Raw genomic sequence first — 16943 nt, 5'->3', positions numbered from 1 at the left:
CTTTTAAGAGTTAGATCATTTTAGTTCTTATATGTAGGCTGTTGATTCATTTTGAGGCAATTTTTGCATATGGGGTGATTGTATGTGGTTATCCAATTGCAGCAGCACCATTTGTGGAAGAAACTATTCTTTCCCCATATAGTGAGATAAAGGTTCAATATAACTCCTGTAAATTCCAATGGCCTTTTTTGCTGTAATAGAAAAACATATCTTCAAATTGATATGGAAGTGTAAGAGGCTCCAAATAGCCAAAACATTATTGAAATAGAAAATCAATGTAGAAGGACTTTCACTTCCTGATTTCAAATCCTACTGTAAAGCTACAGTAATCAAAAAACTGTTTTTCTGTCATAAGGATAGAAATACAGGCTCATAGAATAGAAATGGAAGTCCAGAATAAACCCAAGCACATAAAGTTTTAACAAAGTTTCCAAGATTATTCTACATTTACTGAAGCTTAAAAAAATGTTTAAGAGTTAGCTAAGCTAAGGGACAGAAAGTAAGTCAAGGCAGAATGAGCAAAGTCATGAAGTTTAGAGAATTAAAAACAAACAAACAAATAAAAAGCCACATATATTTATTTTGCCTAAAGTGAACAGTATACAGCTTATGATAGAAGAGCTATGGTTGAATGGAAAGAGAATGAAGTAAATATTTGGGAGTTACAACCAGAAAAACATAACTTTTATATGGTGGTGGTTCAGGACCATGCTTAGTCTGGAAAAGTGGGTCCTTATTCTTGGCCCACATCTGACGGTATTCCTGATAAATCAGGGTGCTTTCTTCAAAATTTTCTAAGCCTCCTCCAGTACCTGGGAGTGGCCAGGTTGGCAGTACCATCCTGGACCAGATCCTTGAAGGATTATCTTTGACCCTTGCATTAGTCAGGGTTTTCCAGAGAAAAAGAACTAATAGGATACTTACAGATATGCAAGAGATTTATTATGGAAATTTGCTCAATGGAAACAACAAAGTTCCACAATATGCTCTCTGCAAGCTAGAATGCCAGGAAAGCTGATGATATAATTCACTCCAAGACAGAAGATCCGAGAATCAAGGGAGTTGATGGATTTCCTATATGAATTTCCTTTGGTAATTTAAATATATCCATACATTAAATATTGCACAAAATTCCCTATATATCATGGTATAACTTCTGGCTGGAAACTGATGGCTAAAGGCCTGAGAATCAGGAAACCATTGTAAATCTCAGAGTCCAAAGGCCCAAGAACCAGCAACACTGATATCTGATGTCAGGTCATCTGAGGGCAGGAATCTTACCTCAAGACAAAATTCACCATTCTCCCTTCTTTCTATTTGGATACTCAAAGGATAGCATGATGCCTGTCAACACTGGCAAGGGTGGATCTTCTTTATTCTTTACTCCGTCTTCTGATTCAAATGCTAATCTCATAAGGACACACCCTCATACACACTCCGGAAGTAATGTTGTACTACTATCTGAACATCCTTTTGCCCAGTGAAGTTTACACATAAAGTTAACCTTCAGAAACTTCTATATTCAATATGCCTTAAGGAGCTTGGTACTTGTGCCCTGGCCCCAGTTCCAGCTATCCAGAGTAGAATTTTTGTTTTATTTGAATTATGTAAAATTAGGTCGTCAGAAAGGTACTGTCATACTGATTTGGTGTGACACTCACTCATGGGCAAGGCAAGTTCAGGGCTCTAGCACCATTGGTCCAGTGTCAACACTTGGACTCAATCCAAGCATATGAGGGCTATGTATTGGTGCTCATCCACCTTGGCATCTGTTCCTATTATAGCGCTGTCTCTTTTCTTTAACACCAGGACACGGCTCAGGTAGCAGCAGTAGTCTTTTACCCTGTGGCACCCACTGTTACTACTCTTGATGGCAAACTTGCTGCTTACCCCTAACTCCTTCCATGTACAGCATTTCAGGCAGTTCTCCAGGGATGGTTGCATACAGCTTCTCCAGGGGCTTTTAAGGCTATAACTCTATAATCCTAATGGCCCTTCCAATAGTTGTTCTCGTATGCCTCCAATTTATGTGGTGGTCTTATGTTCTCTTGGCATGATCTTCAGCCATAGAGTACATGGGATGGATACTCCTTATATGAACAAGACTGCTGCTCTCTCTCTACCGAGTCCCCCTCACCTCTGCAAACTACCTACTCATGGGTTAGAGTAGGAGGTAAGATATGGAGAATACTGAAAAATATCACACTCTAGGAATTTAGTGACTATGGCCTGAAGGGATTGAGAACTTGTCCAATGCTACTGAAAGATGTGTTTTTCTACATTTATACTATATGAATTTCCTTTGGTAATTTAAATATATCCATAAATTAAATATTGCACAAAATTCCCTATATTTCATGGGTAAAACTTACATTGTTGATCATAATCAACAAAACATATTAACAGACTTTGAGAGAGGCATTGGAATAGAATATTCATAGTTCTTTGTAGATGATTCCACATCGTGGATAATGTAATAAGCATTAAATCAACAGTATTAGGGAACTGCAGAGGCAAGACATTTATATTATTTCAATATGAACAAGATTCCAAAGAGCAATGTCATTTTGAGTAAAAATAGCATTGCTACCTTTTTCTTGCAGTGGAAGATATGAAATTAACTGGCAATACTACATTTTCAATAAAGAAGAGGAAGCAATGATTCCTGGACCAAATAGGAATCAATACTTCCTTAATAGTATGAAATCCTCATGCACTGATTGGGCAATAAACAAAGATGAAGTAGCTTTTCTCTAGCTATTAATTTACATATTTATCAATAAATCAGTAAGTCAATAAATAACATGTTCTATTAATTTTGTAATACATTTTAAATTCAAACAGTTTACATGTACAGAAATTCAGCCAGAAACGAAAACAAATTCTCCTAGGTCTCTAACATCCTAGGAATGTGCTACTGGAAACCGATAGGATTAACATAAAGTTATTTTTTTGCTTTCACTCTAGAACAGCAGTTCTCAACACTTAGAATGAATAAAATTCTCTGGGGCACAGGCTCCCCAGCCTTCAATTTTGCATAAAATGAGGTGGGAGTTTCTTGTGATACCTATAATTGGAGATATACAGCTTGCCCTTGGATACATAAATCTGAAACAAAGATAACATCATGGTTTATAAAGATATATTTCTAATCAAAGAAGTGATAGGAGATCTAAAGCAAAGTCCTAGAACAATATATAAAACAGAATTATAGACTGGTGTGATGGAACCTATAATTTAACTATAATAAAGTCTGTGTATTTAGATGGTAAGCTAATCTTGGGCATATAATGGTTTTGATGTTGATTGTCAGACTTTTTAGCTCACAGAATAATAGAATGTTGAATGGAATTAAGACATTGTTTTATTCAAGCTTATCTGTTATCAATAAGCAATCTTGGTCCAAAGAGATGAAGTTATCTGACTGAAGTCACAGTTTGTTGTAAAATCAAAACTAAGCTTGTTATGTCCTATCTATTAAACAAAATCTAAATCAATTTTTGAATTATTGTGAATCCAATATCATGTAGAAATAACAAAAGCAGTTTAAATTCAAAAAGCAAGTTTAGCTGTAAGAGAAGCACTTAAGTAACAGGGTAACACTAATCCACCTTCAAACTGCAAAAGTGGCTGGTGTGCAAGTCAATCCTTAATTGTAATAATCATACAACAGCAAGAGCAAAAGCAGATTAGCTAACCTCACTCTAAGCTGAAAGTATCTCAGGATTTGATCTAAAGTTATATCTTGTTTGTGTGTGCATGTCTGTGTTGTGCATGCATGTGTGTGTATAGGTGTGTGTCTGAAAATGGAAAGAGCTGGGAATCTGAGGAAAATGCAGTGGAAGAAGAGTAAATTTAGGAAACAAAAACATATTAAAAGTGGAGAGGTCACTGTGTCTTTAAGAGAGCACTTCATCTTGCAAATTAAGGTTAACCTGGCAGGTATAAGGTTATCATATTAATAATATATATATAATGACTATAATATATATTATTATATAATATATAATATATATTTATAATTATATATATTTATAATTTATAATTATATACATAATAGATAATTATATAATATATTACATATATAATAATATATATATGAGGTTATTATATTAATGAAAGATTGCCTTTTTAGGTCCCTGTGGAATTATATTCCTAATTACGACCTATCTATTTACCTGACAAGATCCTAGTAAGGGGTTTAGGCCAATCATAAATATCACCATCTATTGACAATTAAACAGCATCCTGAAACTTCCTGATAGTGATGGAGAAGATATATGAGTTTATGTTAAAAACTGAGTTTTAAAATCTCAAAATTTTAAGAGGTGTAATCATTTTTCCAGAGCTTTAAATTTTCAAATTAAGTGGTTATTTTTAACATACTAGCTTGAAATCCTTTTCCTCACCTCCATCCTCCCCTTTCAACCCACCACCAATTCACTCTCTGTCTATTCTGACAAATATTGCCTAGGCAACTCATCCTTCACTTCTCAGTTTAAATATCTTCTCAAGAAAGCCTTATTCGATCACCACTCATTACCCAAACTAGATTAAACTCACATGCAGTAGGCCACATAACACTGTGAAGCACATTGCTAACTCCATTATTATAAATAGAAAGTTGAAGTTCATTAACAAAAATTTACCTTTCCAAATTCACTCTGGTAATAAATGAAAAGATGAGGATTAGAATGCATATATTTGAGTACAATGCCCATGAACGTTTTCCTTCTTCTTATACTTTGTATTTTTTCTCTTTCACGTAATTCACTTACATTTTTCATTAATGCATTGTATTACCTTTCTCCTCTTTCTGATTTTTAGTTAAATATGCCCGATTTCATTTAGCCTATATTTGTCTTTCCTTTTGCTACCAACTGCTTTCCTTATTTTTCTTCTTCTATCAGTGCTATCTGGGGGACGCATATGTTTTGCGTTTTAAGCTAAAGCTCCCAAGTTATCCCTGGAATGTAATGTTTATTTGACTACTATTTTTTTAAATTAGAATTAATTCAACAGAAGAGATACAGTATTAATATCTCAAAATATTTAAGAAAACAAATGACAGTGATATATAGTCAGCCCTAGCTTTGCAATGTGAGGGACTATAAAAATGACCATGTGAACTAAAATAGTGCAAAGTAATGTTTATAATAAATGGGAATAATTAAGATCATTTGGTGACAATATTGTAACAAAAATAATATTGTGGCAATATTAAAAACTTTATTAATAAACATGATAAATGTGATGAATGCATGGGGAAATAATAGTAAAAACAGTATTTACCTACACTGTGATTTTACACATTAGAAACATTGAGAATAAATATATTTTATTTGTATAAAATTTATCAAGAATAGTTTGAACTGGCCAGGCACAGTGGCTCATGACTGTAATCCCAGCACTTTGGGAGGTCCAGGCGGGCAGATCACTTGAGGTCAGGCAGAAGTTTGGGATCAGCCTGGCCAACATGGTGAAACCCCATCTCTACCAAGAATACAAAAATTAGGTGGGTGTGGTGGCATGTGCCTGTAATCCCAGCTGGTGAGGCTGAGGCAGGAGAATCACTTGAACCTGTGAGATGGAGGCTGCAGTGAGTCAGGATCATGCTACTTCACTCCAGCCTGGGTGACAGAGCTAACTCTGTCTCAAAAAAACAAAAAACAAATCAAAACGAAAAAACAGAAAAAAAAATAGTTTGAACTGTGCTTGCCTTCCTCTATGTAAATCAAAATACAGATAAAGCATCTTTTCTGTGCCTCAGTAAATTGTCATACTCCTAAATCTGGATTAGTTTATGACTACATTAGGTTTTTATTGCTGTATAATAACATATCACAAACTTAGCTTCTTAACCTTTATTCTCACAGTTCTCTAGTTCTAAAGTCACAGTCTGCTAGGCTGAGTTTTATGTTAAAGATCTTACAAGGCTGATAATGAAGTGTTAGCTAATTTGGGCTCTTATCTGGATGCTCTGGTGAAGAATTTGCTTCCAAGTTCGGTCAGGGTTTTTTTTTTTCAAAATTCAATCTGCAACCTATTATTGCCTTAGGTCTGAGGTCCCTATTTCTTTGCTATCTGTCAGTCAGAGGCCACTCTCCGCTCCTGGAGGCACCCACATTCCCCTCATGTGGCTCAGTCCATCTTCAAAGCAAGCAATGGTGCATTGAATCTTTCCCACACTTCAAATCTCTTAGTCTACTTCCACTATTAGATGAAGAAAACTCTGATTTTGATGTGCTCATGTGATTGGGTGAAGGCCACCTACATAATCTCCATATCTTAAGGTCAACTAACTTGGGACTTTAATTACATCTGCAAAATCCTTTCACAGAAGTGTTTAGATCACTATTTGGTTGAATAACCAGATACAGGAATCTAGAATTCTGTCCAGCATACTTCTATTATTATTATTATTATTGAGACAGAGTCTTACTCTGTCGCCCAGGTTGGAGCGCAGTGGTGCGATCCTAGTTCACTGCAACCTCCATCTCCTGGTTCAAGCAATTCTCCTGCCTCAGCTCTGGAGTAGCTGGGATTACAGGCACGAACCACCATACCTGGTTAATTTTTGTATTTTTATGTTTTATTTTGTATGTTGGCCAGGCTGGTCTTGAACTCCTGACATCAAGTGATCCGCCCGCCTCGGCCTCCCAAAGTGCTGGGATTACAGGCGTGAGCCACCGTGCCTGGCTAGTGCTTACCCTTTGCAAGTTCTGTATCTCGTATCTCAAATTATCTGACATACCACCTAATGTCGTTTATTGACAGCTTTGTTTCCTCTGAAACAGCATTCTTTTTCATTATGACCAATTTTCTCATTGACTGAGTTCCTCTGGCTGTATATCTTGGGTCTCTAGAATGTTGTTAGTGTCACTATTTCAATGATCTACCGTCTCCTAATTACATTCAATTGCAATTCAAGTGTTACTACTTGATGTCCCCTATCAGTTAGTCTTCTAGCTACACCACCATAAACATGAAAATGGAAGTCTGATCCAATATTTTTGGCATAGTTTTTATTACATATACACAATTTTTTAAACAGTATATAGCATCAGTTTGCCTACTGTTAAATATTAAATGAAAGGCAGCAAAGTATAAGAATATATATTTTACTAAAAATTTTATTTGTACAGCTCTGGTTTATTCTCACCTCTGCATAGTGACTATATTTCAAGTAGGTGTATTGCTTTCAATTTTATTCCTATTACATAAAATGCTGTTAACAGGTGGAAATATTGGGGTATTGGTTACCTTTGTCTTCAACTACAGTAGATATTTCTAAATAGCTTTTAAAAACTTTTTTTTAACAAATTTATAGCCCACTAGCAGTTTATAAGTGTTTTAATTGCTCCACATGCCTTTCAGAGTCATTATCATCACCATTTAAAAAAATTTATAAGTGTTTTAATTGCTCCATATGCCTTTCAGAGTTGATATCATCACCATTTTAAAAAAAGTAATCATCCTGAGTAAGGTAAATTAGTATTTTGTTTTTAGTTTGCATTTCTCTGAACCTAAGTTAACTTTAAAATTTTTTTTGCCATGTGTATTTCTTCTTGTAACAATGAGTTGTTCTTTTACGTTGTATATTTGGCAACTGTATAACTATTTTTTAAATAATCATTTATCAGTTATAAGAACTAAACAACTAGCATATCAGGTTACTGGTTTGTTTCTAGTATGAATTAATAAACAGAAAGTTCTATTTTTATTATGATTCAATACATCAATCTTTTGTTTCGTACTTTAAAGAAATTTTCCCCTTACACACAATTATAAACATCCTCCTATATTTTTTCCAGAAAGATTTGACATTTTACTTTTACACATTAAATATTTAATCAATATAGAAATTAACTTTATGTCTGGAGCAGTTTTATTATTTATTTATGGATAACCTATTCTGGAACAAAATATTGGTTTATATTCCATTGATTATTAATACAAATTTAATCACACAGCAAGAAGATATAAACATGTAATTTGTGTGTTTCCCTCTAATTCTAAACACTATTCTAATCCATTGTTTCTACACCCAAACTACAATATACATTTGTCAGAAAGATCTTCTCTATTCTAGCATCTGGTGTTCATATAAATCTTAAAATTAACTTATCAAGTCCATGGGCACATCTACTTGCATTGTAATCCAGATTGCTTTAATTCACATATTTGGAGCAATGATATTGATTGCATTTTCTATGCATGAACATCCTCTCTCCATTTACTTGGAATTTTCCCAACATACTAGAAAATTTTATTTTCACCATAAAATCTTACACCTTTCTTGTGCTATTATTTCATAGGATCATTATAACTTATTGAACTGCATTCTAAATTTAATAACACTTTTTAAATGTTGGTATTCTGATTTTAGATACTGATCTTATAACCAGCAACTTCACCAAATTTCCTTACTACTTTCAATGGTATGTTTGTAGATTCTATAACATTATCCATGTAGATGTAGATGTCATCTGAGAACAATTGCTTCTAGATTCTATAAAATTATTCACGTAAATATCATCTTAGAAAATTAAGAATTTTGTTTCTTCTATTCCTGATTTTAAAGGGAGTACTTCCAAGTATTCAATATTAAGCATAGTAACTGGTGTAGATTTTTGGTACATATCCTTTTGCAGTGTGTAGAAGTTCTTGAGTTTTTGCTTCTATATTGTTAGTCTTTATTTTTTATGCAAACGTTGGTATTGAATTTTTTCAAACTATTTTTCAGTACCCAAATTTTCACGTGGATTTTCTCTAATGGTAGTGTGATGATTTTGAGTTGAAATCTTGCCATCCCGTGATTAACCTGACTTGATGTTTACTTTTGTTATTTTAAAGGAGTTGGTTTGCTAACATCTTCATTTAAAAAAATATCTTGATATTTTTTGCTATGTTTTTCATTTGCTATACAGTCTATAAAATTCTAATTGTGTGGTTTTTAAGTGTGTATTGGGGTACAGATCGGAGTTTCTTTAAAAAGTTAGAGACGTATAGATTTACTTAAAAAATTAACAGTTCCTTAAGTTACTTTTGAGTTCTATTTTAAAATAGACTTCCCTTTTTTTGTTTTCGAATTCATTGCCCTAAGGTTGTTCATAAGTATCATGGATTTTTCATTCTGTTTTGTTTTTAATTAGTTGTTTATTATTCCATTGCTTCAATAAAAACCACTGACTTAGGAGTCACACCACCAGTATTCTATTTTTGCTTCCATCACTTGCAAATTTTTGCTTTTTGAACTATGGGCAAGTCACTGCGGCTGAAGATATTTTTTTCATCTCTAAAATCAATTTAATATTTCCTTTTTAGGTCACTTATTTCCAAGGAGTCTCAAGGAATATATGATTGAAATGTTTTCAAAAATGGAAATAACAAATACAAACAAAAAAACCCCCAAGAGTTTAAGGTTTATCCCCAAAACCTTTTTGAATAGGAACATCACTTCTAATATTGCCCTCCAAAGCAATATTATGGGCATCTTTTGGAACATAAATGAAAATCAGAGAGCTCATAATCCTTCACAGCAGAGTAAAGCTTCTAAAATCTGGATCTCTGGCTGACTTGAAAACTGGCAATTCGTTAACCGTGATTAAACACCAGCATGAAAAGATATTTAACTGTTGTGTTTTAGCACATACGGTTTCTTCAGAAACCCTTTTTAAAAATTATAAGAAAAACTTTACAACACTTCGGATAGGTCTTAAGAGAAGGCAATGTTACTAATTATCAATGTGTGCAAATAAAGGATTCTTTCTGGATTTTTAGTTACTTCAGTACACTTCATTATGTCTTTAACTTTGTCAACATCAAGCAATCATTTATCAGGTTCTTGACCTGATGCTACATGCTATAGTTGAAATGCTAACTCTAGCAAGCTAAACAGGGGTAGTTAAAAAGGTATGCAGTGTGGTTTTTTTTCCCTCTAATATAAAGATCATACCAGTTAGAAAACATAAGAAATAACCTTCAAAGTCCCAGTGTCAAGTGTTCGGTAAAGCAGAGTTCTTGGAATTATCTTTTCAGGAAACTAACTAGCTTAGCACTAAATATATTAATTAAACTCTAAACCTACAAAATAGGAACCAAAAATGTTTGTTGCAGATGCACATCAAAGCTATTTGATAGTAGATCCCTACAGTGAATTTTAATAAAAGTAGCAGAAATCTTAAAGGCAAAATAGTTAATCTTGATGAAATTTCATTTGAAGAATTTCTCGTTATGGTTGGTTGCATCATGGGTTTTATACGTCAAATTTTTAAGTTAAGACTCAATATCATGTTACACATCTATACGCTTCCCTGAGGTAACCTGTGGAGTCAGAGGTTCTTCTCCAGATCCATTTCTGTAATCTTTATTAATCTAAATATTATTTACAATATGAAACTTTAATAAATTAGAACACTTAGTTAAAGACTGATCAGGACACACTAAGTAGTTTCTGGGGGAAGTGGTCAAACTCTGAGTTAGGAATGGGATGAAAAACCTCAGAATTACTATTAAAAATGAAATGAAAGACCTAAAGTGCTGAGGTAATTTTCTTTTTAAATATTGAGAAAAAAATTATCTTTAGAAAGGCAGAATCATTTTCTGCTGTGAATCATTTGCCTTTTGAGAGCAAGAATATTAGCTTAAAATGACGGTAATATGTATATACTAAAATACACTGAGTTCAATTCAAATGGAACTATCTTTCACAGTGCGCTTTTAGTGACAGGACTGGATTTATTTTACCACTTTCTTACCTCATATGGAAAAGGGATGGTTGTATACGGTTTGGCTTTCACTGGATGCTACAGACAGTTAAATTTGCAGGTCTAGATTGAGAAACAAGGCTGAATAGTTTCTCTATTCTGATAAAACTCCCATTAGGGTCAAAGTATTAAGGCTCAATAGCAATTCAACATTTCTCTTATGTCAATGCCTGAAAACATACAATTTTAAAAGAAGAATATACAGAGTCCAAATAGCCATTTTTTAAAATTTTGTTTATTACTGTTTACCAATGGGGAGATGCAGCTTATTTACACCAGCAGCCATAGAGGAAAGGGAAATACAGTTAGTCAGCTATCTGTATAGGATGGACTACTTATGCAAAAATAAGAATCTCCAAAACAAAGGACAGTGGTGAGCTTCACTACCCTCCCCCAATGATCCCAGCATGCGATAATGCCAGGCAGTGGTCCCTGGGCATGCGATGGTGGGAACTAACGTATGGAAGAAAAAGCCACAAACCACAGAAATTTTAAAGAACCCCTTTCCCCCTAACACACACACACACTCAGATACATAATATTGATTGCAGGGTGATCAATACACTTAATCGAGAAGGGGAAAACAGGAATTCTGCTGTTAAAAAGGTAGGTAGGTAGGGAAAAGGAGAGTTCCTAACCACTGTCAACTACATGGTAGGGAGCATTCTCTCCCCAGAAATAAGTCTGTACCCTCTGGGCACCTGTTGGACCAAGCCCACTTTATACCCATGCAGGGCAGGGGGCTATTACCCTATTGGTAGAGGGGCCAGAAACAAAAAACAAAACAAAAAACAAAAAGGGGGTAATGTGAATAAACCATTACTCCAAACTACTTCCCATTTCCTCCTCTAACCAGGAGAAAAGGCCAGAAAGAAAACAGTAATTTCAAGATCTGAGTCCCCTATCTGAAGGTAGAGGGATTGGACCATGGCCTTTCTCCATCATCCCACTTCCAAGACATTGTTAGGAAGTAGACCACAGTCTCACTTAAACTCTTTCTTCATCCTCTTAGATGTCTACAAGGGCAAAGATATATCCAAATTATTTTAGCTCTTGACAAGGTTTGATTTTTTTTTTTAAAGTTATTGCAATTCTTGAAGACTAATCTGTAACTAGGCCCCAAGGCTGATCAGCACAAGTCTAGGAGAAGGCGGCAATAACAGACAGTTCCAAAGCCCGATCTCTATGGTTTCCTTAACCCTCTAAAGTATGCAATCTAAATCAGTCTATACAGTCCATATAGTACCTTCTGGGATAAGGATACATGCACAGCAAGGGTGAGAGAATGGATAAGGACCAACTCCATTCCCCTGTGTGTCAATCAGCCTTTACTGCTCTTCTACTTAGGTCCTAACAGGCAGTATTGAAATGGAGGTGGGAAGATACAACTCCTTATGAAGTAAAACACAGCAAGAGGGCACACTAGCAAGGCAGTCCTATATGGAGAAATGCTTAGGCATGACATTGCATTTTAAATACAAAAAATTAAGTTCTCTTTCAATTCCAATCCCAACGAAGGGAGCCAAAAGAAAGATTCTCCTCTGAGTCTTCTATAAAGACAGGGGAAAAAAGAAAGAAAGAAAGAAACAGTGACCAAGAAAAAAGCAATTGGGCAGGCTTAAGCAGGAGCATTAAGAGCTGAAATGAAACTGGTCATTGTGAAAGCTGGAGTGGCAAGCAGCACCTGGGGCACCAGATAGGCAGTGGAGCAGGGAACAGGAGGAACATGGGGTCAAGCCAGACATATGAGGCTGGACCCTCTACTGGGGCACAGAATGAGGTAAGAAAACATTTCAAATAAAGCAGCACCGTTCCCGCTCACCTCGGGGCTCCCACTCCTTTATACTTCACAAACCTTCACTCAGGGAATAAAGTGGAGAGTAGTTTTGATATGTGGCTCTTACTTCCCATCTTCCCCTATCCCGATACCATTCCCTGAAGTCAGGAGATTCTAGAGGTCTTTCTCTGACTTCTAACAATAAAAGGACTGCTCTTGTTGTCAAGAAGATCCAAAAGGGACCGAGTGGAATGGATTGCCCCTTTACAGGGACAGAGAGAAGGTGGTGACAGTATGGATGTTCACCATAGCGGAGCTCTGACTTCCCAACCAAAGAACCAGGAACATTCAACAATATTCTGCAGTCAGACGAGATAATCCAGTTTTGCTCCTTGGCTCCTCAGCTAGCACTAATCCATTCACATTATTGAGGGCAGCTGAAAAAGATCCCCTCTGGGCTGTTTTCAAATCACAGCCTCCATCCAGCACAGCCTTGATGCTCTTCTATAGCTCAGTCCCGCCCCCAGGGTGGGAGGCAGCTGGTGACCCGGCTTAATGACCAGGCCACACCCATGGACTGGCTAGGTAACCAGTAACCCAGAGTAGGAAATGACCACCCTCCTAAACTTATGTCCACAGCATAATACATCCAGACATGAATCTTGTAGTTCGAGAGATCGTGCATAGTTGCAGAGGTCCCCTCTACCTCCCCAGGGGATCATAGCCGAATCCTCAGCCTGACTGGACAACCAAGTTGTCCAAGCGCCAAGCTTATGCCACCAGTTTGGAGGGCAAGGAAGAGGGCACTGCTTAGCCAAATGCTAGGCCTTCTCCTCAGCTGAAATCATTGCAAAGGCTGGACCTTTGGGAAACAGGTGGTTTCGACCGTTTCTTCTTGCTGGAGTCAGGGCTACAGAGCTTCCCTACCAAACTTGAGAATTCTTTTTCTTGGATTTCCCAAATTGAAATTGTTAGTATCCAGATCTTGCACCTGACATTTACTTGTCTCAGAGAAGCCCATATCAGAGGTTCAGATATCAAATGAGCAGTCCCATTGCAGGCCACTGATTATGGCCTGATGAACTGTAATGTACAAACTGTCCAGGAAGTCCTTGACATCAGGCAGACAGAAAAGCTGAGGAACCAAAAATTTTATATGCTGGGCACACACTGCTCACCTGTGCACTGGGGGTACTACAGAATCTTGCGCACATCCTGATATGTTTAGAGATCAACAGGCACTGCACGGCCTGCAGGCTGTGCAGCTCCTCCTGCCCAGGGCTTCAGAGCTGGCTCCAGGTGATACACTTTAAAAAAGGATTCCTAAATTATCCACTTTGGGTTTTTAAATGCTAGGATCTTCAAGGGGAATTAGAACTTTTGTCTGATTTTTTTTTTCCTACTTTTTTCTACTTAGCTTACACCACCAAGCCACAGGACCAGTCTACGTTATTGTCCTGGCCACTCTCAGAATCTCATTTTGCAGCTACTGGAATTCCGGAGGTGAGCGCTGCAGCTGCTGATCAGGCCCATTCCCAGGTTCTCCCGGAAGGGAGCAAAGCGGGAGACGGCACGCTCCTTTGTCTTCCACTGGCTGAATGCCAAAATCCTTCACGCTACCAGTCTCTGCGAACTCCAGGTAGAAGTAGCCACACTTGACTGCCCGGTGCACCTCAAAGCAGAATCCCAAACAAGAATCCTCTATCAGGTCTACGTAAATCTCCTGAGCGATGGCCTCTAGCTTGTTAGTATCCAGGTTGGCCAACGAAATTTCCTCCATTTTAAATTTGTAAACGACTGCGGAGAGGGCGCTCCTTTTACTCACGGCAGCAACACGTCTGGCTCCGCGGGCCGCGCCTAGGCCTACAGGCCTTTCAGGGCCAAGTCCTCCAGCGGCGGGTCGGTGGCGTGCGTGGCGGCAGAAGCAGCGGCAGCGGCGACTGCTCCGGAATCCCAAGCCCTCCGGCTTGTTTTGGCGTCTCCCGGGTTGCGGGGCTTTTAGCTGCGCCTGGCCCAGGACTCACAGCTAAACCGTCTCAGCGCCTCACCCAGCCGCCTGGGCCTCTTCCGCTCCCTTGTCGGGCCTAGCCCCGCCTCCCCGCTTCCGCCCCTCAGTGCGCCTGCGCACTGGTTCCGCGCTGACTCCTGGGGCTTCTCCCTAATGCACTAGGGCTTCTTAACGCGCTGCTGCTTTGAGAGCGATTGACTTTATGAAAACGAACGGGATGAACTAAGCTGACTTAGTGTATGACTTCCATTATCTCTGATTATTAGAAGATTGCAAGGATGCTATTTTATGTTACTTTATTTGTAAATTTAAACATTCGCAGTTGAATTCAGCACCCATGCTTAATTCATATCCTCTGAAAAAGGAAAACATTTAGTAATTTTATGCACTGTTGTGGTGTGATTCGAAACATTATTTTGGGAACAGTTCTTCGGATGTGTTGAAAATTTGACTTACATGACTGACTAATGATCGTTTATAGCAATGCCGCAGTTGTCATTTAAATCCACTAGATGGTGCAAGGAAACAAATTACAGTATAGTTTATCTTTCGGTCTTTTTTTGAGTGAAAAAACTGGAAACAGCACTAAAGGCATAATTCATATATATTAATCAAATAAATTTAAGGTATCTGTCTCTCTTATAAGACCATTAAGGCAATGCGAATATAAAGAGATAATATACACCTCTAAAATAATTATGAAGAGAAAATTATGTGTCTATGCTGTCTTAAAGGAGGAAATTTGAAATATGTTAAATATACTGGGATATAAAGAAAACTTTTCCCAAAATTATATGCATAATTTGTGAGAACGGGAACCAGCCTACCTAAGTTTAAATCCCGAAGCCAACATTTAACAGTTCAGTGTTTCCTCATTGAAAAAAGGCTAGTTCTTGTTTCATGGTTAAGATTAAATTATATTTTAAGAAATGTTGTGACAGTGCCTTACATGTAAGCAATGATTCAGTAAATGTCAACTATTTTTGATCATAGTGTTATGAACTTGAATATGAGAAAAATCATTGTAGTATTTCCTTTATTTTTTGCTCATTTTTTGGTCCCCAGCACTGCTGTGAAATAGAGCAGCCTGTATTATCTTTATAATTTATTTTAAAATTATTGTTAAGCAAACAAACAAAAATACAAAATATGTATATATATCTGTCTGATTCTATACTTTTCCTTCCAGATTAAAGGAGAAATGTGTATCTTTTTAATCAGATACAAATAATTATTTTCTAGTGTATATGACCATCTGAACATCTAAATATTTCAGAATTTATTCATTTTTTTATTTTTATTTTTGACACATGATCTTGCTATGTTGCCCTGGATGGAGTGCAGTGGCACCATCATAGTTCACTGAAGCCTGCATCTCCAGGGCACAAACAATCCTCCCACCTCAGCCTCCCAAATAGCTGGGACTACAAGGGTGCAGCACCACAACATCAAACTTATTTATTTATTTATTTATTTATTTATTTATTTATTTCCTTCTTTCTTTCTTTCTCTTTCTTTCTCTCTCTCTCTCTCTCTCTTTCTTTCTTTCGCACTGAGGTCTTGCTATGTTGCCTCAGTTGGTCATGAACTCCTGAGCTCAAGTGATCCTCCCGCCTCCAACTCCCAAATGCTAGGATCACAGGCATGAGCCACCTTACCTGGCCTAGAATTCATTTTTAATATCTCACTGTATTAGTCTGTTTTCACACTACTATTAAAAACTACCTGAGATTGGGTAATTTGTGAAGAAAAGAGGTTTAATTGACTCCTGGTTCTGCAGGCTTCACAGGACCCATGACTGGGAGGCCTGAGGAAACTTGCAGTTATGGCGAAAGATGAAGGGGAAACACGGACCTTCTTCACATGGTGGCAAGAGGGAGAGAGAGCGAAAGGGTAAGTGCCACACACTTTTAAACCATCAAACCTCGTGAGAACTCATTCACTATTACAAAAACAGCAAGGGGAAAATCCTCCCCCTTGATCCAATCACCTCCCACCAGGTCCTTCCCCTGGCATATGAGTATTACAATTAGACATGAGATTTGGGTGGGGAAACAGAACCAAACTATATCACTCACTCTTTATTTTCATGAATAGAGGATTAAGTTAAATTTATTTGGTTTATGAGTAGCCAGTACTTGTACCCATCCAAACTTTCCTGATTGTATATTTTACCATTTTAAAAACCATAAATTGGCTGATATGGAGCATTTTGAAAGCCTAGACTTTTAAGATTTATGTACTATAGGTTTTGGTTTTTTTTCTTTAAATATGGGGCAAGATGTTTTTTAATCATCGTAGTCTTTGTCTAATTTATATATTTTCCATTCAAAAATTGGCATCATATTTTGATATAAATTGAAATCTCCACATAACCCCATGCTAGCTC

The 16943-nt window shown here is 36.9% G+C and overlaps 1 protein-coding gene and 2 long non-coding RNA genes across 5 annotated transcripts in view; 1 reads left to right on the top strand and 2 right to left on the bottom strand.

Moving 5' to 3' along the window:
• Nucleotides 1-16943, bottom strand: part of LOC118144269 (uncharacterized) — a 123921-nt gene that overhangs the window by 19854 nt on the left and 87124 nt on the right. The gene's annotated exons all lie outside the window — the stretch shown is intronic.
• Nucleotides 10985-14615, bottom strand: ATXN7L3B (ataxin 7 like 3B). Its single transcript, XM_009004226.4, has one exon. The coding sequence runs from the start codon at nucleotides 14324-14326 to the stop codon at nucleotides 14033-14035; it is 294 nt and encodes a 97-aa protein (XP_009002474.1). The 5' UTR covers nucleotides 14327-14615; the 3' UTR covers nucleotides 10985-14032.
• LOC144577775 (uncharacterized) overlaps nucleotides 14684-16943 on the top strand; it is a 62896-nt gene continuing 60636 nt past the window's right edge. Inside the window, exons 1-2 of the long non-coding RNA XR_013522348.1 lie at nucleotides 14684-14791; nucleotides 16335-16447. This is a non-coding gene — a long non-coding RNA (uncharacterized LOC144577775). The remainder of the gene's footprint in view (nucleotides 14792-16334; nucleotides 16448-16943) is intronic.

Source organism: Callithrix jacchus, chromosome 9 (assembly GCF_049354715.1).
Source record: "Callithrix jacchus isolate 240 chromosome 9, calJac240_pri, whole genome shotgun sequence".
NCBI lineage: Eukaryota > Metazoa > Chordata > Mammalia > Primates > Cebidae > Callithrix > Callithrix jacchus.
The sequence above is the reverse complement of the archived record's forward strand: the minus strand, read 5'-3'. Positions and strand labels throughout refer to the sequence as shown.

Bases quoted from the DNA above. Each gene is read 5' to 3' on its own strand.
- ATXN7L3B (XM_009004226.4), bottom strand. From the start codon at position 14,326: ATGGAGGAAATTTCGTTGGCCAACCTGGATACTAACAAGCTAGAGGCC.